General features: G+C 39.2%; 2 protein-coding genes across 7 annotated transcripts in view; one reads left to right on the forward strand and one right to left on the reverse strand.

Annotated features, from left to right (window-relative positions):
- grb10b (growth factor receptor-bound protein 10b) overlaps positions 1-18311 on the forward strand; it is a 46882-nt gene extending 28571 nt beyond the window's left edge. For 4 of the 6 annotated variants that reach the window (XM_085918225.1, XM_085918224.1, XM_085918226.1 and 1 more), the window contains 12 exons: positions 7201-7357; positions 10585-10700; positions 11048-11122; positions 12498-12635; positions 12834-12944; positions 13299-13397; positions 14005-14082; positions 14226-14342; positions 14595-14661; positions 14759-14846; positions 14932-15025; positions 15375-18311. In XM_085918225.1, the coding sequence (XP_085774351.1) occupies positions 7201-7357; positions 10585-10700; positions 11048-11122; positions 12498-12635; positions 12834-12944; positions 13299-13397; positions 14005-14082; positions 14226-14342; positions 14595-14661; positions 14759-14846; positions 14932-15025; positions 15375-15521 (1287 nt within the window). In that variant the 3' untranslated portion in view covers positions 15522-18311. Of the gene's footprint in view, positions 1-4738; positions 5792-7200; positions 7358-10584; positions 10701-11047; positions 11123-12497; positions 12636-12833; positions 12945-13298; positions 13398-14004; positions 14083-14225; positions 14343-14594; positions 14662-14758; positions 14847-14931; positions 15026-15374 lie in introns of those variants that run through there. The other 2 variants (XM_085918229.1, XM_085918227.1) reach the window with 2 other exon arrangements.
- A 611-nt stretch (positions 18312-18922) lies between these two features.
- Positions 18923-22555, reverse strand: cndp1 (carnosine dipeptidase 1). The gene is made up of 12 exons (XM_085918431.1): positions 22539-22555; positions 22313-22423; positions 22023-22166; positions 21601-21763; positions 21246-21334; positions 20778-20975; positions 20625-20709; positions 20298-20458; positions 20054-20218; positions 19806-19947; positions 19426-19573; positions 18923-19229 (listed from the first exon to the last, which is right to left on the reverse strand). Exons 2-12 carry the CDS (start codon positions 22421-22423, stop codon positions 19151-19153), a joined length of 1485 nt encoding a protein of 494 aa, XP_085774557.1. The 5' UTR covers positions 22539-22555; the 3' UTR covers positions 18923-19150.
- Between the last annotated feature and the right edge of the window lie 1117 nt (positions 22556-23672).

Below are 23672 nucleotides of genomic sequence, written 5' to 3' on the forward strand. Positions count from 1 at the left end.
CTTTGCTTGACATTCTCTTAAAAAAAGGATCAAGATAATCTTAAAGGGACTTTTGTGGATAACTTTCAGTATTATCACAATTATGCAAATAGTTTGACACAAAATACCATATTGGCTTAAAATGATCCGGTTACATGCTAAATTAAGTCATACGCTTTGAGAAAAAAAAGAATAGATCAACATCACTTTAACAGCTACTACTAAATGCACATGAATAAAGCTGCAAGTGACCTGATCTAATGAAAAAGTGTTAAACTGAGTGCACACACTTCAAATAAAAAAATAATGTCCAGCTGGAGTGAGTGTTCAAATAAACAAAGGCCAACAAATGCACACACATACACCAGATGATGTCGTTTCATTGATTTTAAGTACAAATGCCTATAAGGAATGCAAAAAAATATTATGCTAAACAAGTGACTGTTAAAGTTATGATAAAACTCAGATTTGATTAGCAGTTTCCAAATGTACCATCTATGTTCTGTGGTGTTCTTCCTTAACAAGTGAGATGGAGTGGTGTAATAGTGTAAAAAAGACCCACCAACACTCACAGACCTATCAGTAATTTCAAGTCTTCACATCTTTCAGTATGGTTTGAATGAGGGACGTAATGGTAGGCCAAATCGCAATCCAGCTCATCTGTAACCTTGAAAATATTTTGCAAAATTATACCCTGTACAATCTGCTTTGGGCGGAGAAGCTTTTTCTAAGGTCATGTATTTATAATTTGACAAACAATGCTCACACAAATTAGTCGTTTTATTATATGCACGCTCTTCCTGCATGTGAATGCAGTTTTGCATGTATTTTTTCTTTTTTTTTACCGAAAGAGAACAATTTGTTGCAGCTTGGCATCTGGCCATAGCTGTGCTGTTGGTCTCATGTAGGTCATGAAGACTGCATCTCTCCTGTCCCTCTTTTCTGTAAAACTAGGACAGCTTAGATTTCTGAAGATACTGCTATGATAACACTACAAAATATTTTGTAATGCTGCATTTTGACACTGATCTTTTTTTCCTTAGCTGAACACTGACCTCCTTTTAACGATTCCCATTACAGAAGCACAAGATATTAGCTTGTTAAATATAGTATTATTTATTATTTTTACTGAAATAGCATTTTTATTTTGTTTGGTGCCAAATCAAAGAGCCTCAACCTACGTTTGGTTAAAAAGGTTCACATTGCAAAAGTAAATTACGTAATTATGATCTGACATACACACACACACATACACACACACACACACACACACACACACACACCACATCACGTTTCACGGTAGGTATGGTGTTTTGGTGATAAAGTTTTCTTTTTGAACCATACATTTTGGAATTATGGCCCCAAAAGTTGATCGGGTCACTTTTTGCCTTGATGCATTTGAGAGATTTTCTTATGGTTGTTCATTCTTACTTTTTTGAAATTATTTTTTCTTAGTCAAATGCCTATCCCTAATTGCATCTACTGTTTGGAAGTAAAGTAGGAACACAGTCTAAATGCGGAGCATATTGTCTGGGTGTGTCCTCCCATCTTGCGCTACATATCCTTTTCATTACACAGCTTGCCTGCGTAGCTTCTTCCGTTTTTGGTCATGTGACTTGTCAATGCAACCCTGGCCTTCTTTTACCCAATTTACCCCAGATAGTCCACTTGGGGTTCGGTCTTAATTTGATGTTGGATTGGATGACAAGGAGCCTTTCGTCGCTTCTTTATGACTCAGCAAAGATTCCTTCATAAGTGCCCCCACTCCTGCTGACCACAGGCACTCAATGAGGACACCAAATTGTCGAAGGCCCATTCATCTTTTCGTGTGTCCTCATCATGGAGACATCGACTTACGTGGGCGTCCCAGACCACACACAGCATTACTGTGCAATGGTCTGTATATGAGCCACTTGTTAATGGGAGTATGGTGGCCGCAGTGGCTTGTGTGTGCCAAATCAGCTTATCAAAGGCTGTGACTCTTTTTGTTTTGGTTTGAATACAAAGACCAAGCAGCTACTATTGCTGCATTTTGGCATCGGTCGGGGCATAGGGGATGTTTGGACTCATGCCAAGGCCTGATGACCTGAATAGGGTTGGGACTTTCAGTAGGCGCATGTGAACAAATAAAACGTGTCTACAATTCATGAATTAGCAACAAAGAAAGTTCGGATTCATTATGTTTAACTTCTGGGATTTTAGTGTGGGGGGGAGGTCAGGTTTTTGATTTTTTTATTTTGTTTAAGGACCTCAGTTTCCCTGGATGTAGTCTTTCGTTACTGTCAATCTTGCCCTTTTTTTCTTTTTTCAGTTTTCTTGTCAGTTTTATCAAGTATAACAACACTGGTAACGAGGCAATGTCCAACAATGTTACACGTATATGTGGGTTTTCCTTTTTACATCACTTCGGTAACCATTGTTTCTTTCCCTGGTGCGTATCCTTCTTCCAAGAGCTTCACATTGCTCACATGTAATGGATTCTAATGTCTGCACTATATAGGTTTATATGGCTAATGGCCTTTTTAGCGGTCCTAATCTTCAACAGAAACCTCTATCTGATGTAATGGCTTGTAATGCGTACGCAATACCGCCGCAGCTATAAATAGAACAGTCGGCAGTTGTCGAAGCGCCGGGATGGATGCGTGTGAGCCGCTGGGCGTGCACACACACGCTTGTGTACATACCTCAAGTTTGCACAAAGCTAGTTCTCATACAGTTCAGTTTACTTTTCCTTTGTCTCTTTGCGCCTGTCTAGTTTCACTCTTGCCGTCTTTGTCTGTTTCTCTAAGGGGATTATGCTTGCATGAATGAGCACGTAGACATCCATATATGTACATTATGGGCACAGCAGTATATATGATAGTGTGCAGTGTGCACATTTTAGGGCTTACATGAAAGCAAGTGTGTGTGCGTGTGTGGAGTTTGAAGATCTCTTTCTCTCTCTGAGGGATTACGTCACAGCAGTTATCAGACCTGAGTCATCAGAAAGGTTAAGAGGCCCTGCCCTGCTGTGCTCCTTCATCCAAATGAGGACAGAGTTAAAAGACTCACTGTCCCTTGTTCTAGTCTGTCATTTCCTTCATTTCATCGGTCTCTTTCTTCTCACGTGACCAATTTGAGTAAATAAAGTGAAATTTGGGTTTTGTTTTTTTTTTTTTTTCAGGGGGGGGCTTTGGCAAAATTCCTGTAGTGTATCATTCTAATTATTAAAGAATCAAGATGTAATAATTTTGGTTCATTTGCATCTCAGTATTATGTTGCTGGAAATCATGTTGCAAATATGTATATTGTGTTCAACAGTGGGTTAAATTTACTTTTATCTAAATGCTCATGGTATTATTTTTTAAATAAATACTCAGTAATCTGTCTGAAACAGACTAATATGCAGTAATAATGCACAGTGTGATGGCATTGCCAAACTGGAAGATTATGCTTCATCAGCAAATGTAAGATCAGATGCAACTCAAATTATTCCACAGTCATGATTTGTTGGCATGTTAAGGTGCAGCTTCTGATCTTTGCACTATTGCCAGTGAAGCTCAACTGACTTAACAACCGACTTTATTATGTGGAAAAAGAATGTTTGCCATGTTTCTTTTTGGTTTCAGTACCTTCAAAGTAATTGGAGTAGATATATTTGTACATGGTTCACCACACTTAATGTCCATTGCAATTCTTTGTCAGTGCTTTAGTAGTTGCTGTAACTTCATCTTCTTCACAACTTCCAAAGGTTCTTCAAATTAAGCCAAGAACTCTAAAGATTAAGGTACAGTATATCATACAAGTTTTCCCTTCAAAATTGACACATTGTAATCCATCTTGGTCGTCGGTGAAATTTTAACCTGCGACCTGCCATTGAGTGACAAGCCAAGCCATCACATCAGTTTCTCTATGAAACAAACTATGAATATAATTTCTATATTAAAAGCAGTTAAACCAATGACAAACCTGCATTGTGTTTTACGGAAGTGTTCCAACACATTCAGTTTCGACATGTTAACCGTTAATGATGTTGACTGAAACCAGTATGTCATCATACATGGTGACTTGCCCTGATGTAGGCGGTTTTGTGAGCTAGGAGTGGTGTGTGAGGTTTCTGGTTAACACACAGCTGTGCAGTCTAGATATGTAGTCAACTGTACACTGGATAAAAACACAAATTGTGTTTTGGGGGAGATAAAACAATATCTGAAATTGTAACAACTTTAAATATATATTATTGACATTTGTGGCTGCGTTGTTTTTACTTATATCTTTAAGTCGATGGACAATACAAGGGACATTTGTTGAAAATGTGGGAATGCTTATTATCACATTGGCAACATTTTTAAAATGTTGTTGGTTTGCCCATTTATTTTAGTTTATTTCCTTGAAATACTGAGTTCATTCAACTTTTTTTTTTTTTTCCTCAGCACACTTTCTGCCGGACTGCGTCATCAGAAAGTCTGCCCGTCTAGTACCTTTTACCTTCCGCTCTTTGGCCGTCACGTCTCGTGTCTGACACACACATTCCCTCTTTCTCTCCACTCCTCCAATTCCTGACTCTTCGGTTCCCTCCTTTCCTCGCTGAAGTGGATATTTCAGCGAGGTAAACGAAGTTGTATCTCTTCGCACTTCCTCTTACCTTTTGCAAATCAAGTGTTTACTCGTGGAGCACACCTCACCCACACAACCTTCGTCAAGGCTGATATGCAAGACAGTTTGCCTCTCGCCCAGACGGGGTGTGTCAAGGATTTTGTCTGGCTCATGCTGTCATAAATATTTTTGCAGGGTATATATTATAAAAAGTTTTCACTTTTTCTTTTTGTTGTTTTTTTTATTTTTTTTATTTTGTTCAAAAGAATTTTGGCACAAAGCTTAGCCACCGGGGTGGAGATGAAGGTCGGGGTTCTCAAGCGCTGCTCCAGGTTTGTTTCATTTCATTTGCTCTGTAATGAGTCTTGCACTGCACTAGTGCAAGGCAAGATCTGACTCGGGAGTTCAAAGTTAAGCCACAGGGAGGGATGGAGGGAGGGTGGGAGAGGAAAAGGGAAGGCAAAGAGACAGAGAAAACATACAGCCCCAACAAGCCCTCACTTGAAAACTTTTGGTGGCTAGAAAATGTGTAACTTTTTCTTTTTAAACTCGATCCCATCCGCCTCCTCCTCATTGGCCCGGCTTCAAGACCTGAAAAGATGGTGCAGCTCGAAAGACATCTGAGAAAGTTAACGTCTGTCCATGACTGTGCGTTTGTGTGTATGTATGCTGTGTGAGTGTGTGTCAGCTCACATCTGAGTTTGTGTGGGAATGATTACATCAGCCTGTTGGTGTCTTACGATTGGTTGGTGAGTGTGTGGTTTGATTCACTGCGCCTTGGAGCTGCTGGCTGAGGCTGTAACCCTTTTGTGAGAGAGAGAGCAAAAGAGGGAGGGAGAAAGAGAGAAAGAGGTGGGGGGAGAGGTGAAGAAAGATAGTTGTCAGACTCAGCCGGCACAGCGAGCGCCACATTCTACCTGCTGCCGTCTGCTCCCTGTGTCTGTTCTGTGAGCCGAAGTGGACTGAGGCTCGGGTGCTCGCTGACAGTTCTTTGGTTGAGCTTTGCAGGTCCACTGGTTTGGACAGTTTTAATTGTGCATGGTATGTGACAGGCAGCACTAATATCAACTTGCCGGCGTTATTTCGGCCTTTTTTCTTTTTGGACGGGGGAGAAGGTGACAGCTGGGTTTTCCATTCTAGAGTGTGCGTGTGTGAATGTGTGTATGAGTGGACTGTCAGGCACCCTTCAAAAATGCCTTCGTGTTCCCCGGACTGCTGCCTATTGCGGGCCGTGGAGGTAAGACCACACGCTCCATCTGTGTCTCGTCCTCTCTAGCTGCCTGCTTTTTGCTATTTGAAGATTATCTTATCATTAGAAGTCCTGCTACGCTTGGACTGAGCTGACAAATTCACTTTGTATACATTGAGAGGGCCCTACATTTTTTGGAGCCTTGCATTGGCAGGAATTTTTTAAACACAGCTGTAATTTTGAATTGGCCAGTATCACATACATTTGAATATTTTATAGTGTGTTATCTGTGTGGACTGGTTTGTGGCTGGATTGGCTGGATTCCTCTACAGGCTGAGTAGGCTCCCCCTCGTTTTTCAATATGTGAAGATTGTGACTGCATGGTTTCCTTGTGCTGAGCCAACCTGTGGGCATTTATTGGAGGTTAATTCAGGACTGCTCACCCTGCTGCATTTCCTGCCACTGGCAGTTGGAGGGAAGCTTTGAACAGATGATCAGTTATTTGCACATGATCTTGTTTCTTTTTTCTGCTTACGTTACATTAAACAATGAATAATGACTTTAACCTTTGTTCTTAAATGCTGTACATGCAGTGCCTACAAATAATGTTGTTGTTTTTTTCTTGGTCTTACTATTTCTTATACTGTACACCTGCATAGTCAGTTAAGAGCCCATGCACCAGTGACAGCATGTCCAAAGATCTCATGACTACCACTGCATACTTTTAGGAAGAACTCTTGCATTGGATCTCAGTAATTCGCACATGGCAGCACTTCTCCAATCCAGTAGAAATGTTCTGGGTTTGATTCTTGTCCCTCGACCACTTGTATGTAGTTTTCATTGTCTCTTCACACATTGTCCTAGACTTGAACATAAGCACGAGTGCTTATTTGTCTATAACTGCTCTGTGTGAACTGGCAATGAGTCCAGCATTTTCTCTCATCACAAGTCATCTGGGATGAGTGGTGTAGAGAAGGGACAGATAGTAGTTGCTTTTTTCTAAACTAATGAAGTCTCTGACAAGTATAACAAATAAATATGCTGCTTAAGAAAATAAATTGCATTTTTATCCTAGTGTTGTAAGACCGGTTGTGGTCTAGACATAATTTTGATCTTGTCCTGGACTTGACTCCCAAAAGCCTTGGTCTCGGTGAGGTCTGGTTTTGGTCTCAAGACATCAAGATATGACTCCCAAAAGCCTTTATCTCAGTGAGTTCTGGTCCTGGGCAAGTTTTGGTCTCAAATAATGCGGTCTTGAGCACAACACAACTTTATCCTTATCCACATGATTTGAATTTGACTGAAGTTTTTTTCAACTCTTGCTTCTCTTTATTTCTCTCAACAAATATGCACTTAAAACATGTGCCAGCTCCGCGACAATTTTGGTAAATCATTTTTTTAGCAAGGACATTTCTTTCAAATTCTCATTGCTTTTATTTTTTTGTGCCTCCTCATAGATTGTCAAGATCTCCACTGAAGACGGCATGGGCAAAGTGGTGGAGATCCCAGCCGACATGACAGCCAGGGATCTTTGCCAGCTCCTGGTTTATAAAAGCCATTGTGTAGACGACAACAGTTGGGCACTTGTTGAGCACCACCCGCTGCTGGGGCTAGGTGAGTGGCTGAATCCCGCTCATATACACACAAATACACAAGCGCACATATGAACAGGCCCTCACGCTTGTCCATACAAAAAACTCACGAAGCATGCACCGAGACATGCGATGCATTCAGGCACAGGTGCATTCATGCATGCATGCCAACATACTTGGGGAGACAGACAGGCTGGACACATATTCTCACGCAGGCATGTGGTGAAGCGTGACTGCATGCACTTACTACGCAGCGTTATACACGCATTGTCCGGATGCCCAGTGAGATGATCAAGTGAATTTAAGGGCTCTGTGCACAAAATTGACAGCTGCATACACCGATTGTTGTAAGAAATTTGTAGGTTGGATTAACTGATTAGTCTTTGTACAAACATGATGCATAGGGATAGTGATATTGTTCTTAAGGTTAGAGTTGCTGCCACCAATGATGCTTGTAAAAGCAAACCATTGATTTAAAAAAAGAAAAACTGACATAGCGGCTCAGAAAGAAAGAGGGGGAAAAAAAGATGTGCGACCAGTCTCAAAATAAGTGTTTTCCCTTTTATTGAAATTGTAGTGACTAGAATTGAAGACAATCTTGTGATTCGTGTCCCTCAAGCAAGCAGAATTATAACAGGGTGATAATACAAATACAAACACTTTTTTTTTTTTTTTATGTTTTCAACCCTGTAAAAGACTCTTGAAATTGGGATTGGCAAACTCTTAAAACTTAATTCCTCTGAAATACTCATTGCATTCAACTCATTTATTGGTATGGCACGTTGTTTTTATATGGACTGTCTGTAAGGTTCTGTTTTGATGTACAAAGGGTTAGTATCCTGCAGAACGCAATGCTAAATGTAATACGGATGTAAAAGCATTTAGTTATAGTATTTGCCGCGCATAGAAACATTTTGCCACTGCCTACTGTCATAAGATCTTGCAGAGGCGATCTTATGAAATAGTATACAGTATATTTCATCATTGGAGTTTAATTTTATTTACAGTCCTCCATGATCTGATTACCGCACCTTTTCTCATCACTGCAGCCATCACAATGAAGGCCAAATACATTTAACTTTGTTTTCAGTGACATCATGTTTGGCTTAAATACTTTTTCTATGGTCTGGTCCAGATATCTGGACCTGGATTTTTCCGAGATCTGTTTCTTATTTATTGTTACAGGGTGTTAAAGTCACATTAAAATTCACATTTTCAAAGTGACTTCACAAAGTGAAGCTGTAGGAAATTGTGAAATCGGCTGAAATGGTAACATTTTCCATTTGGACCATTTTAAGGGATAATGAAACAAATTTATCAGCATTCTTTCAAGTAGGACTAATTTATATACTGCCATGATGGAATGCATGAGAAAATCAAGGCTATATACCGTTGACCATGACAGTAGTACAGGAGTGCATGGTCATCAAGTTACACCGAATGTTCCCCCAAGTATATTTTGACTAAATAAATAAAATAAAAAATACAGTAAAAAAAAAAATTTGAAAAGTGCTGCTTTGAAAAATATAGTCTGCCACTTTTGTAACACATCATTTTGAATTCTTATGTCAGACTTAGAATTATATTCCATAATGCCTAAATGATCTGCCATCTAATAATTGCTCCTAGAACCATTTGTCATACAACAGTCTGCTCACTACTTTGACACGACAACTCGAGACAATCGTATAGTTCTCTTGGAGCCAGACACAAATCCATCTTGAGTGATCTCGCTCGAGTGTAACAAGCAATAAGATCATTTTAGTGGGTCATATTTATGTAGTTTTATGTTCAATGCCACTTGCACTCAGGCTGAACCACCACAGTATTTTTTACATGTAAATTTACATTACCGAACTGACATGTACTGCTCTTTTTTTCCTGGAATATAAATCACGCAGTATGCTATAAACCTTTACACTTTTATGATGATAGTGTAGCATATGGTATACAAGGTACATACATATTGTCAGTATGTAAATTTGCTCTATTCATAGCTTGTTAAGTTTTCCATTTGTAAGTGAACAAGTCTTTTCAGTCTGATAGCGAGGGCTCACGAGATTCATGCTTGCAACTGTGTCCACCCAACGTGTGCACATGCGGTTTTGGGAGGTGGACCAGAATAGAAACAGAGACACTGTAGAAGTCTTTGAGCGACACCAGACAATACTTGGTTGCAGCAGAGAGTCCTATTCTTGTTCATGGCTGAGTACTGGTCATACATTCGTGAATGGGATGAAATGGCCCTTTTGAGAAGTAATGTCGACCTCCACTTGTCAGCCCGGAAAGGTTAACAAGAAACTAGACAGTGCGGTAGTGTTGCCAGGGTGAGTCTGTGTCACGAACATGAGTGACTCATCAGACAAACGACAAGATGGAAGGGGAATTTAAAAGAGGATTTGTGACACTGTTGAACAGTTCTCCCAGACTTTATGAAAATATCATATGGAGGCAAGGACGCTTTATTGGTTCTACTCAAGTGAATTAAATTACAACTTTTCAATTTTGTTCCATCGAGAGAAATGTGCGCGTCTTTTGGAATGGACTGAGTCACGTCTCGTGTCAGCATCACTCCGGACATGAATCATGTTGACACCGGTTCCTATGACCACATTCACATTCGGACACACTTTGGCTCATTTGACCTCATTGAGAACTCCATAGCCGCATTCAGAATGTCACGGCTCGTTTGAAGAGGTCAAGCGCCTAAAGATGTCGAATGACCAGATGCCATTTTTCTTGCGGTCATGAATCAAGAAAGCCACCGTTCCTTGCTATTGCTATTTTATTGCGCTCCAATATGAACGAATCATCGATGAGTAATTTAACAGGAATGTACCTAACGGGAAATTAATGAAGAATTTTTGTGGTCAAACATTTACACGCATACCAGTACAATGACAAGTCCCCTAAAATGTCTTGCCTTCATTTTGTTGTTGTTCTTTTAATTGTAAGTCGACTTATGAATATTTCTAATAGCCAAAAATAAACATATTTTGAAATGGGGAAGTCTCAAAGGCACCTGATGCTAAAATTGACTCGTGTTTAAAAAAAAATTAAAAGGTTGAACCATGTAGTGATTCATATTTGTCAAGTTTCTTTTTTTTTTTTATCTCACAGTTAAACAATAATGTACAGTATTTATCTGCACGGTTTATTCTTTTCTGTTTTGAGATTCTTATTGCTGCCGTGCAGAAAAAGCAGAGGTAATGTAAAATGTAATGTAAAGTTGTTTGTGCTGACCCTTAGAGCGCTGTCTGGAGGACCACGAGTTGGTGGTTCAGGTCCAAGCTTCCATGAGCAGCGACGGGAGATTCCTCTTTAGGAAGAACTATGCCAAATATGAATTCTTCAGAACTCCCCAGGTAATTACTTCGTCTTACAACTTCTCTCACATGTCATGTTTCACTCAACCTCTTGTTGAAACAGCTAGTTATGTTCTTGACAGCATAAATAAAATGAAGACATTTGAGTGACTGTGTACTTGCTGTAGAAATTAGATAAAAGAAAAATTAGATTAGAAAGAAAGTGTAATATTAAAGTTAATTCGTTTTATCTAATCAGCAAATATTACAGCATGTTGCACTCAAAAGAATTTGTGTGGGCTCGTAATGTAATCTGATTTCTACCATGTAATTACTGTCACAGTGGCTTGTCTCTTTATGTCTCTTTTATTATTTACTTTACAAACTGGTTTATTTTCTCTCACCAGACATTTTTCCCAGAGCACATGATTGCATGGTGCCAGGAATCCAATCGTCCCATTCCACCATCGCAGCTCCTGCAGGTGCATGTTACACTCAAGCAAATGCATTTGCATGCATGCACACACACACATGCGCGTACACACACACGCACATCAAGGTTATGGTGACCTAAAACTAAAATAATAACCAACAAATGAAAAATTTCTGGCAAACAGGAAATCTAACTCAAACTACATCTTCCATTTGTAAAACTATAATGAAAAAATGTCCTTCATTTTCATCCTCACAAACAAAAACTCTCATGTAAAATCCGGGACATTTGGAATCCTAATGCACGAAGACACACACGCCGTACACACACACACTATATAATGTCAGTCAGACTCTCCTTGTCTTCCCTCACGCAACCATTTGAGTTTACCTGCAAGTCAGCATTACACACTGTAAAATTAAGTTGACATACCTCACCTCTGACCTCGAGACAGTGTGTCTCGTCAGCGCCTGCAGTAATAACTACTGTTAATCCCCAGTTGACACATAACTGTATCAGCACACGCAAGGAGGGGCCCCACATGTGTGACGGCTGGAATTAGGCGGTCAAATAATAGTCTGTATGTTTGCCCTGAGCACACATGTAGCTCACACTGCTTGCATTGACAACCCGCAAGAGGCTATGGCATGTACAATAAGGAAAAGAAAAAGGACAAAAGACATTTTTGGGGATTCTTCTGAAGAGCTTCATCGTAATGAAACGAGGCAGTCTTGCTCTCTGCTGTCCCCGTTAAATGGAGCTGTCAGAGGCCCAACCACAAGTAGAAACCATCCGTTCATCCACGCCACTCGCAGAAAGCTTTTAAGTCCCCTGCTAATCATATACTGGAGACGCTCTGCTTTATTATGCTCCATGAAGACGGCTCAATGAAAAACAGTCCATGTGGTGAACCGGGGTTGTCAGGAATTCTCAGTGTTTGGAATTTTTCCAAGACAGCGTCATTCAAGGGTTGTTTTCTGAGCTCAAGCAGGTGTTTATAATATTTGCCAAGACTCACTATGACTACACTTCAATAGTGCCTCGATTTTTTTTTTTTTTTAAGAACATCGCATGGAAAGGTGCCCTTTGAAAGGTTTAAGTTTGTTGGAATTTTCCAAAACATTGCCAGACATCCTTTAAAAATTAAAGAGGCTTCTGGAAGCCTTTGCATCACTTGGCGGATGACAAGGCAGCGCATATTATTTCTTTTGAAACGCAGAGACAGAGTATTTTTGACAACACCTTGGGACATTTGTTGCCAAATGATGTGGAATTGCATAGTTGGAAGCTCTACATAGATGCTATCTGATGCCATTTCTTTCTGCAGTCAGGTGTGACAAATGTTTGGCTTTGCATCAGGGATGAAATCATATGACAATCAATGAATCTCCTAATTGACGAGATATTGTTTCCTCTCTTTTCAGAACTTTCTAGCAACCAGCAGTTGTCCCGAGATCCAGGGTTATCTGTATGTAAAGGAGGTGGGCCGAAAATCCTGGAAGAAAGTTTACATGTTCCTGCGGCGCTCAGGGCTTTACTGTTCTACAAAAGGAACCTCAAAGGTGACGCAAATATTGGCAATAAAGTGTATGTCACGAAAGAATGTGTGTTGCCATAGTTCTAGCAGAGTAAATATTTTTGAAAGCTAATAATGATGCAAAGCACTTTTTTTTCTAGGGGTCCCTCTGTGCCGATCTCTGTGTAACTTAAGGCAGTTTCTGTCTGTCATCATCTGACAAAAGAATTATTTGTGTCTTCAGGAGCCCAGACATCTCCATTTACTTGCAGACCTTGAAGACAGTAACATCTTCACTGTCATCACGGGCAAAAAGCAGCACGGTGCACCCACAGACTTTGAGTTCTGTATCAAGGTGAGTGTCAGATAACAGAGGGGAGTCGGCATGAAATAGTAGGAGCGGAGGAAAAATTCACCTCCAGTTGAACTCGCTCTCTCTCTCTCTCTCTCTCTCTCTCTCTCCCATGCATACATTTATAAGATTTGCGAGAGATGATTTCTTATCTTCAAAATGTTTTTAATCGGTTTGATTACACAATATACAACTGACAGCATTTAGCGGGCTCAGTTTTTTGTAATGACTCATTCACTTCCATTGACAGCTTAAAGATGTAAAAGATTCATTTGAACAGAGATGGCAGTGAATGATCATTTCAAATAGTGAATGCTCATTTCCAATACTGTTCTAATTCTCTTTGTTCATTTACAGCCCAATAAATGCAGAGGGGAGCTCAAGGATTTAAGGATTCTGTGTGCTGAAGATGAACAAGGCAGAACATGCTGGATGACCGCTTTTAGATTGTTTAAGGTAAATGTTTTGTTGGTTTATGTGTGCGTAGGACCCAAAATCAAAATACTATTTCATCCAGATAGTCAATCTTAAAACAAAACCAGATCTTATATGGTATTTTCAGGGCTGATACAAATGCAGATTTTCAGTAATCAAGGTGTAGCCCACCATTATTTTGACCCGATGCTCATTTTCATTTTATTTTCCCTTTGTCGTCATCGTGTTTTTAAAAGTTAAAGGAAAACTCGAGTACATAACTCCCTGTAGTTTTCTACAGTAATTAAAAATGTCCACAATTTCAAAATAATTGAAATGAATCTTTTGCTTATATTTTTAATTAAGCAGAAAACAATGTAAAGGGTAAAGTTAACCGAGAATTTACACAAATAAATAAACATAATAAATATGACAACAATATATTAAGTGATCGTTAATTCCCCCCATATTTAGTCAAATGCTCAGTCAGTGAGCAACTAAAATATGATTGAGATTCGGAAAGGCATCTTTGATACGTATAAAAACGTCCATATTCACTCTTGTGTTGCAAAAAAGAAGTGCCATGACATCACCCCTCCTAAACGTGCACCCATCAAACAAGGACTCCGGTGTTTTCTTTTTTTCACAGTACGGGATTCTATTGTACCAGAATTATAAGATTCCCCAGCAGAGAAAAACCCTGCTCTCACACTTCTCAGCACCCGTGGTATGTTACCCTCATTATACAAGGAGCTAAAGCCTCCAAAATCTGACATCTATAAACTCTTAAGACCTAATACCATTACTTTGAAATCCTGACAGATCAGTTTAGTGTGTACTAAACACTAAACACGTATTTTTGCCCCTCAGCGAAGTGTGTCAGAGAACTCTCTGGTGGCCATGGATTTTTCGGGAACGATAGGCCGCGTAATCGACAACCCCGTGGAAGCTCAGAGCGCCGCTATGGAAGAGGGACACGCATGGAGGGTGAGTATTTTTTTTTTATTTGTACCCCTAACTTCACAACATTTCAAATATCAAATACAATCACACACCTCTATTTTTTGTTAATCCAGAAAAGCACGTTTTAACTTTTCATGTTCAGTGCAGTTATTACTTTTCAAAGTACTTTTTTTTTTTTAAGTCCACTTGAGTTTTATTTAACTTTTCTGCAATAGTTGTTTATGCTGAAGCACAACTAATCTTTTCCTTTGTATTTGTTTGTGACGGCTGGCTCAGAAGAGGAATCACCGAATGAACATCCTCGGCTCCCACAGTCCGTTGCATCACTCCTCATTAAACTCGGGTAAATGCAAATCCTAACGCAACAATCCACATTTCATGTACAGTGATTTTATACTCAAATTACTGGTCGATTTCACATCCGCAATTATCGTGGTCAGTCATCCACATGGCCCAGCTGTGGTTCCATGGCAGAATAACCAGAGAAGAATCCCACCGCATTATCCACCAGCAGGGACAAGTCGACGGGTAATTTAACATCACGCATCCTTCATCGTTTTACTTGACACGTTCAACCTATGAATCTGAAAGTGTGTATTTTCTTATTTTCTAGCTTGTTTCTGCTGCGAATCAGCCAGAGCAACCCCAAGGCTTTTGTGCTCACATTGTGCCATCACCAGAAAATCAAACATTTCCAGATACTACCAGTAAGCATGCCTATATTTTTCAATGTGTTTGAGATCTCTGCTGATACTAGATTAGTCCCTCAATTGGCTCTTACAATTACCAATTGTCAATGCTTGATACCAAAGGCAAATGGAAACAGTAACATGACAACTTGTCATGTATCTTCAGCCGCATTTCTATCAAACAGTACAGAAGAAGTAAAAAGTACTGTTTGGTTGAAATGTTTATTTTCTGCCTGCAATCAATTGCGTGGAACTTGCCTCTCACTCAAAGTCAGTCAGAATAGTAGTCATAATAAAATGTAATCCAATTGTAAAATATTTAAATCACTAACTTGCTCTGATTTCCGCTCGCTCGTCTGCTCATCAGTGTGAAGAGGACGGCCAAGTCTTCTTTAGCCTTGACGATGGTGCCACCAAATTCACCGACCTGATCCAGTTGGTGGAATTTTATCAGCTCAACAGAGGAGTGTTGCCTTGTAAACTCAAACACCCATGCACCTTTGTGGCCTTATGACACCTCCCATCGTCCAATGCACCAACCCTGGTGCCTCGGGTCCCGAACTCCCCGTCCCCCCTTCCCACTTTCACTTGACCTGACTCTGCCCAAAGCAGAGCGAATGTTTATATTGTTTGATTCTTCTAAGAAGTTTGTTAATTAACTGGTGTTTCATTGCTGTTTTTTTGTTGTTATTATTATTATTATAATTATTATTATTATTGTTGATGAAAGTCCGCCAGATACTGCTGATTTAATGGACTTCTTTTAGGGTGCATTTGAATGTTACAGAATTGCACGCAGAGTTGCGTAGTAAAGAGGAGAGCATGAACACTGCCATTTGCGTCGACGCTTTTTGCAAAAACTGGTCTTTGTTAAGCTGAGAACTCAGTGACCCTCCAAGATTTGGAATCTCGCAGCTCAAGTGAAGGCTGTCGCCCTCATGTGGACAATCAACAGGACAGTGAACCCTCTCGTGTGGATCACTCTTCTCTTGGAGAACTGAAGGCTCGTTGGAACCTCTCTTGACTTGTTCTCACACAAGACTGCGTTGATTGTCTCTTTTTGTTTTGCACTCATCCAACTGGGAGTGGCCTTTGAGGGTGCTGGACTTCTCCGTTGTTGGAATTACTTGTAACTGTGAGAGATGGTGTCCCCCCCTTCTACTGTTTGTGGTGTGGTATTGGAGAAAGACAAAGTGTGTGTGTGTGTGTGTGTGTGTGTGTGTGTGTGTGTGTGTGTGTGTGTGTGTGTGTGTGTGTGTGTGTGTGTATATATATATATATATATATATATATGATACACATACATATATACATATATAGTGAGAAAGAAAGAGAGAGACTGAACAAATTAGTCTGGAAAAGATGGGTTATGGACACTCTTGAAATGTTGCAACAGATTATTTTTTTAATTGGCTGACAATACAAAATATGTTTTGTCCTTCATTTATTTGCAAAGAGTTTTCATTTTTGAACCCGTTTGCAATAGTCTTAACATTTTGAATGTTTGACTCTTCACTGTCCACATGTTCTACAAAGTCTTGTCCAGTTGTTGGTAAATTCTATGAAGAAATAAAACGCAAATAATTGTGTCAGTTCTGGGAAAGCTAAATGCAACATGTACACAGGTGTCTGTTGGTTAGTATAGCAAAACTGGTTCTCTTAATACACTTTCGATAGAGCAGGCAAGTTTGAAGACAAAAATCAGCTGCTTCTCAATTCTGAATTTATCGACATTGCTCTTACTGAAAGTCCTCAAGGTGCTGTTAGGCAGTGCCTGTAAATGTTAATGTAACTTGGAATTCAAATTGGCGTGCACTTGATGACACACAATACTGTCCATCCCATTTATTGTAAATCAGCCTTTCCAAATGGACGTCAGATTGACAACAACCAACAAAATGAGCATTCTGAATCTCATGCGTGTTTTTTTCTGCCACTAGTCATTTTGCAGATTGTCGTTTAGGATCCTGTTTATTGTGCTGATCAACGTTACTTGTGTTGCCCAAACTTAGATTCTAAAACGTTTTAAGAACCCGTTTCTACATATAGATATTTAATTTTTAGATGTATTTCAAAAGCATGTGTCCTGAAGAAAACTAGATAACCAGTTTAGCTCATAATTTGGCAGGTTTGTATAAATATTTTGGACAACATAATAGGAAGCCACCTCAGTTCCAAACTGCACTATTTGTATTGATGTGTGCCTAATAAGCAGCTGTGAAGAGAGATGTTTGGAACTGTAAAAAATGTGACAATTATTGTTGCTTGCTCAGAAGTGTTGCAAAGAATTTGAGTTAATTCTATAAATTATAGCTACTTGCATTTTGTGGAACACTGATGAGGCTCAGCGTGTCATGCATCAGACTCTTAATGAGTTCATTTGCATGCACTTCAGATCTGATGGTGGATTTTCATAGTGTGTCAAATCCCTGAAGCTATTCGTCTTTATTTGGCTTAGCATGTTATCCATTAGAAAAGGAAGATTACAACTCAGTGCCTTTAGATAAGGTGGGGATTTTTTTGTTTATTACAATATTTTGGGGGGAACTGACTCATTACATTTGGTTGAATTTGATGAAACAACAACCTCCCAGTAGTAGCCAATCATAGTAAATTGTCGCTTTATATATTCCTTTGCATTGATTTTGATGCAGTCACCCTCCATGATGACGCAAGCAGTTAATATTTTGTTTTCTGTTCAATAACTCTTTGTAGATGTTCACGCTTAAAGTGTTTTGTTTTGTTACCTCTGTTTGCATTTGTCCCAGGAAATGCAACATTTAACAGCCATCTTTATTTAGCTGCTGGTTGTCCTTAAGGTTTATTGAACAAATGATTTGCAGTATAGCCACACTATATTGACACTCTGCATGGTCACCGTTATCTTAAAATGCAATGATGAATCCTATTTTGTTTGTTTTGTTGTTCAGCAAATATATATGTATCTGGATGTGACTGATTTACTTGAAAATTTTAGATTTTTTTTCCCTTCAGCGCTGTTCTGTAGTTTTTGGGAGGGTTTTTACCATCAAATAATTGACCAGTGCGAGTTAATATAATGACTATTGTTTTGACATAGCATCTATTGATATATAATTTTTATGATGGATTTTTTTATTGTTAGAATGGATTGTTGAAAGAGAAAAACTACTTCAAGATGTATGAAGTTTTAAAGCACACTGGTATCCCTAATGTTCATGTCATTCCAGTTGACAACAGGTGGAATGTTCATTCATAAAGCATTACAATTTCTGTTCTTTTAACCCATTAAATATATTCTTTTCTCGGATCTAGAAACAAAGAATCCCTACTTCTTTATGCCAAGATGCCTTCATTTCTTTATCTACATGATGATGTCAGGATGGTCATCAACCCTTCGACCCTCATTAATACAAAGGGCTATCAGTTTGAAACACACATCTGAAAAAACACATTTGCTCAAACTTACCTTGATATTTAAACGAGAACACATTCATCATGTTAATGATTTCTTCCAGTAATTACGAAACGTATTGTATAAACTACCAATGTGTACATTTTCAAATGATCACCTCTGCAACATTCCTAGAAAATTGCAATGCCCCATCCCTAAATATTTATATTTGCAATATGAAAATACGAATGAGGGAATGAAAATACGGATTGACTAAATTCTCTTTCATTGAACTACCCTCATTGCAGGTGATTTTCACTCTGCTGGATCAGAGGCAACCAATCCTGTCGTCCTCAGCTATTGGAGTGAGGTAAGAGGCAAAAACACAACGTCATCCTTGGACCCCATTTTCTGACATCGACTATTGTTGTTGTGGGCTAAATAATAACACACTTGTGATCATAGCAAACAATTGTTTTCATTTACTTGAAATACCGCATGCAAAATACTTTTGGGGCTCAATTGCCAGTAGTAATACATTTCATATCGTCTTTTATTTACAGAAATGATCGAAGCATCATGTCAAACTGAGTGGACAAGCAAGTTTTATTATAATTACAAGTCAGTAATAATTAGAAACTCTATTATGCTCAGAGGATGAAAATACAATATTGTCTGATTCTTGATCATATAATCCACCAAAGTGGAAGCAAGACTATGTCTATTTACAATAATACAAGTTACTGACAAATTGAAGCCACAGAAATGTCTTACACACTGATCTTCTTAATCTGGGACACTTCATACAGGTATGCAATAAATAGCTTGGTCCCTTCGATATAATTGTACCTGGAAAGAAAGGGAAAATAAGCAGTAGGATAAAGCCATCATTAAATTTTAATTAACTGTTGCATCCATAAAGGTTTAATGAAGGCAAGATACTAAAATTAAGAATACTGTACAGCCATAATTAGTGGTGGGCTATCTCCTGACTATTCAGATCAATGTAAAAAATAATTCTGAATGTGATATGTTGCAGTCAAACCTGCTTATTTTCTCATTCTGCGAGTGCAGCCCATCGTCAAAGCCACCGATGGGCATCATGATGATACTTTTTCCAGTCACATCTTGGAAGGTTTTTGCGATAGGGATGGTCCCACCCTCACGGATCAAATCAGGATCTGTATTAAAAACTGAGAGATTTTTTTTTTTTAATGCATCACTTCTTGAAAACACGGAAAATTCGGGACCCCTGTATGTGAAAACCAGTCACCATTTGTGTTCCAAATGGGGATATGTTCCAAGTCTTAATTGATAGCCCGGCTGGTCTCTTCATACAGAGTATGACAAGGATTTATTCTATTGTCCTCTTTCCCTATTGCACACAATGTGTTGCATTCAATACCGAATAATGGCGGACAATACCTCTCTTGACAGCTGCTTTCCCGGCCTCATAGAGAAGATCGCGAGGATCAGCTATCCAAGGCTTCGCTCCAACCACCATTATGACTTTTAGTTTATTTGGACTGCTCCTCTTGGCAAACATTGAATGCAGGTACTCTGTGACCTTAAGTAAAAAGTATTGATAGGGAAATGAGACGAGCCTCTCAATAAATCATTGGATGATGGTCCTTGACAATCGGCATGTTTAGTATCTAACAAAGCAAACTCACCTGTTTTTGGACTGTCTTAGGTTCCATATTAGGAACTTGTCTAATGGAGAATTTAGCAGTAACCTTAGCAGGGATGACGGTTTTAATGCCAGGGTCAGAGAATGCTCCCTCAATGCCATGGATGGAGACAGTAGGATAGCGCCACTTATGAGTCAACAAGTCCACCTGCAGAAAGCAAAGTAACTTTTCTTGGCGCATTCATCATGCTTGAGACGATAAATACAAAGTTATTCAAATTTGCCACCTTGTTATTGTACATGAGCTCACTAACGCCAATCTTGCTCTTGTAGTTGTCAAGGTCAAACTGGATATCTTGGTACGTTTTCAATTCTTCATCAGAGAGGGGGGCGACAGCTTCCGTGATCCCAGGAATCAAGATCTTGCCGCTTGGGCTTATTAGAGTGTCTGCAGAATGCAAGATTTTGATTTATGTTTTTACTTATAGATCACCAACAATTATTGTTATGGTTGGTGACCCCTGGTCTAAAGTCACTACAAGCGTCTTGCTGCAATTCCACCCAAAATCAATATTGTAAATATGATTAAATTTGATTTCCATTTCCAGTCTTACCAAGAAGCCCAATAAGATCAGTCATTGGTTCTATCACAGTGCCTCCATAAACACCGGAATGTAAGTCCTGCTTAGGGCCTTCAACCTGCAAATGTAAAAGAGTTAAGAATTAGGTATAGCTTTTTTTCTTCTTCGGCAATCTTAACATACAACCTCAGCAAAGAAATAGCAGTTGCCCCGAGTGCCGTAGGTTAGAGCCGGTTTTCTGCTAAGCCAGCCACAGTCAGAAATGACAATGTAATCCACATCAGAGAAAAATGTGTCTCTGTGTGACTGAATCATTGCATCCAGACCATTGGAGCCCGATTCCTCCATGCCCTCAAAAATGAATTTCACATTTACTGGTAACTCCTGGAGGGTAGAAATGAAAACAATTAGAACATTACACCTGTTTCGAGATGTATGTTGACAAAAGGTTTGAAAAGATCTAAATCATCAGAAATCCATTTTTTAATATTTGAAAAAATGAAAACTCTGGATGGTTCATTATTTTCACAGTGATCAACAGTGCAGTGACAAACTTGCCCCCCTGAAGTTGGTTTTCGGTTTCCCCAATGAAACACACCTTTGAAAGAGTGTATAAATCAAAATTGCTACTTAGAATTATGAAGATGGTCGCACCATATTAAGGGACTGGTAGGCCTCCACAGCATGAATCCAAGCTAAAACTGGAGCTTTGTTGTCAGATGCCCCTCTGCCATATAGGTTACCTGTGAAGACAAAAATACATAAATGCATGAATTCAATTCTTGTAATTCTTTGTCGTGTTTGTGGTGCACTTAGGGTAATTTTGGTAGGGACATACAATTGAGAAAAACCTCATAATTTGGAAATATATAGTTTTTTGTCAAGCTTAATTTTTTTGTCTCACGTTAAATTTCTCCTGACATAAAAATATATATTTAATTTTCTGAAATCATTTTATTTTTGTTTTCCATGCATGACATTTTTCAAAGAAAACATTAAAAGCTGTTACCATTGAGTTCAGTTAAGTTGAATGGATCAGTTGCCCAGCCATCCTCAAGCTTTGCTGGTTGGACATCTGTATGACCGTAGATACACACGGTGTGCTTGTCGGAGTCATTCCCAAACTGAGCAGTCACAACTTTTGGCAACATTACAATCCGCCCGTCAGGCAGCTAGATGATAAAAACAAAAATGACATTTAAAGGGAGGATAAACCGAAGATAGTTAATTCTTCACTGTGGCTTATTGGTTACCATGTCATTTTGTAGGTTCTGGTTTCGAATAACTTACCTGTGAGGAGTTGTTATATTTTCACTGTGCTAAGTTTAATTTATATACATGAATAAATTAAGTTTAATTAAAGACTCTAAATTATCAACAGATGAGTGTGACTGTTTTTGTCTATGTGTGCCTGCAGATTTGTCAACTAACCTCTTGATTACCAACGTCTATTAAGTTGACTCTTCCTCCCATTTCTTGAAGCTTCTTTGCAGTCAATTTCATCATGTAGTGCAATTCTGGTCTCTTAAAGATGTTGCTGGAGTCACTTTCAACAGCCACCCATTCCCGTAGAGCCTCAAGTAAAACAAAATCACAGACCACGTTAATATTTGTTTTTGTCATCAATCGAGCTTGGGTGGAAATGATCCATTCAAATTGACTAATAGTAAGCATTTTGTGTACGTGGTGACGAAATGATAGAGATCATTAGAAAAGCGTACCTCAACATACTCTTCTTGATGACTATCCACATAGTTTGCCAGTTCCGTGTACTGGAAACCACGAACACCAGAGAAGAGCAGCAAGCTCAAGAGTATCCCTGGATGATTCATCTAATGAGATAGTTGAAGTTGCATATTTTAAAAGAATAAATCATAATTCATCGAAGACAGTATATTTAGTGTTGGTGTCTTCCACCTCCTAAAAAATGCAGTCCTGCATACTGACCTTTGGATGTTGCACAATGCCTACGAAAAATCAAGGACCGCTCCCAGCTTCTGTTTGGAGAGCTCTGCTTTTGGGGGGAACATTTAAATGGCTTCCACCCCCACCCCACTGCACCTCACACATGCACCTCCTATAAAACTCGAGCAAAATGTTTCCTGACAGTGCAAAGAAAGCTGACTGATTATTTTTTAGGCTGACATGCACAATAACAGAGATTTACTCTATTGATCCTGCTGGATGAATTCACACCAGGGTTCAACCGGAACAAAAACACCGTGATGGATTAGCACATTCCTGTTGTCTGACTTCCAAGCAGCTCACAGTGGTCTATATTTATTACCGGCATTAGAAGGTGAAACGTTTCAAAGCAAATTGCATCTCCTTTGTTGCTTGAGAGACTTAAAGTTTGAAAACTGTCACACGGAGTCACACAAGTCACACAAAACGGGTTACAGATAGCAGTACTTGTGTAAAACATGTCTACTTTTTATGATTTAGGCTACTGGTTAGTAAACCTGATGGTGAGCCACCAGTTGCAACCAGGTTACCAGCTATTCTCTAACACAGACTTGCTTAGCAGGCCTCCGCTGTAGAGTTGCAAATGAGGCAGAAGCTTCAAACAGATACAAGGTGTATTGAGCAAACACCCCTTCGTTTGTTTTGTCCATAGCGTCCTCATAGTGTCCTCATCTGTCTCGACATTGTTGTTTTTTCACAGTCAGCTTTTCTGGCCCCTGGTGAGGATTTTTTTTCCCCCCAGTTATTATGTAAAAGGAGAAAAGGGCCACATTTTGGTAAACTTCGTTCCTGGATCTGCCAAGTTAGTCATTTGTTCAGGGTGGACTACAGAAATCAGAGTATTTTTACTGTTTGGAGGGTGAAATCGGAGGATTTGGACAATTTTAAGTTAAAAAATTGCTCTAATCGATTTAGTTGTCAATTACTTTCATCAATTAGTTGTTGATTGATCGGTTATTTGTGAAACCTTTTGGGCTCTGTCTTGGAGGTGGTGAAGTAGTTGCTGTTGCCTCACAGTTTCCACTGCATCCTGGGTTGGATGCCAGTGAACAAAACGTAAGCGAGTTTCATTTTGTTCAGCTTTAGGTCTCTAACCTTATTAACACAGTCCATTGA

The sequence above is a fragment of the Syngnathus leptorhynchus genome, chromosome 8 (assembly GCF_054491065.1).
Source record: "Syngnathus leptorhynchus isolate UIUO chromosome 8, UIUO_Slep, whole genome shotgun sequence".
NCBI lineage: Eukaryota > Metazoa > Chordata > Actinopteri > Syngnathiformes > Syngnathidae > Syngnathus > Syngnathus leptorhynchus.

Excerpts from the sequence above, each read along its gene's own strand:
- cndp1 (XM_085918431.1), bottom strand. The coding sequence starts at position 22,423 with ATGAATCATCCAGGGATACTCTTGAGCTTGCTGCTCTTCTCTGGTGTT. Across the intron at positions 19,948-20,053 it reads CTAAGACAGTCCAAAAACAG|GTCACAGAGTACCTGCATTC; the intron begins GTGAGTTTGCTT and ends TTTTTACTTAAG. Across the intron at positions 19,230-19,425 it reads CAGAATGAGAAAATAAGCAG|GTACAATTATATCGAAGGGA; the intron begins GTTTGACTGCAA and ends CTTTCTTTCCAG.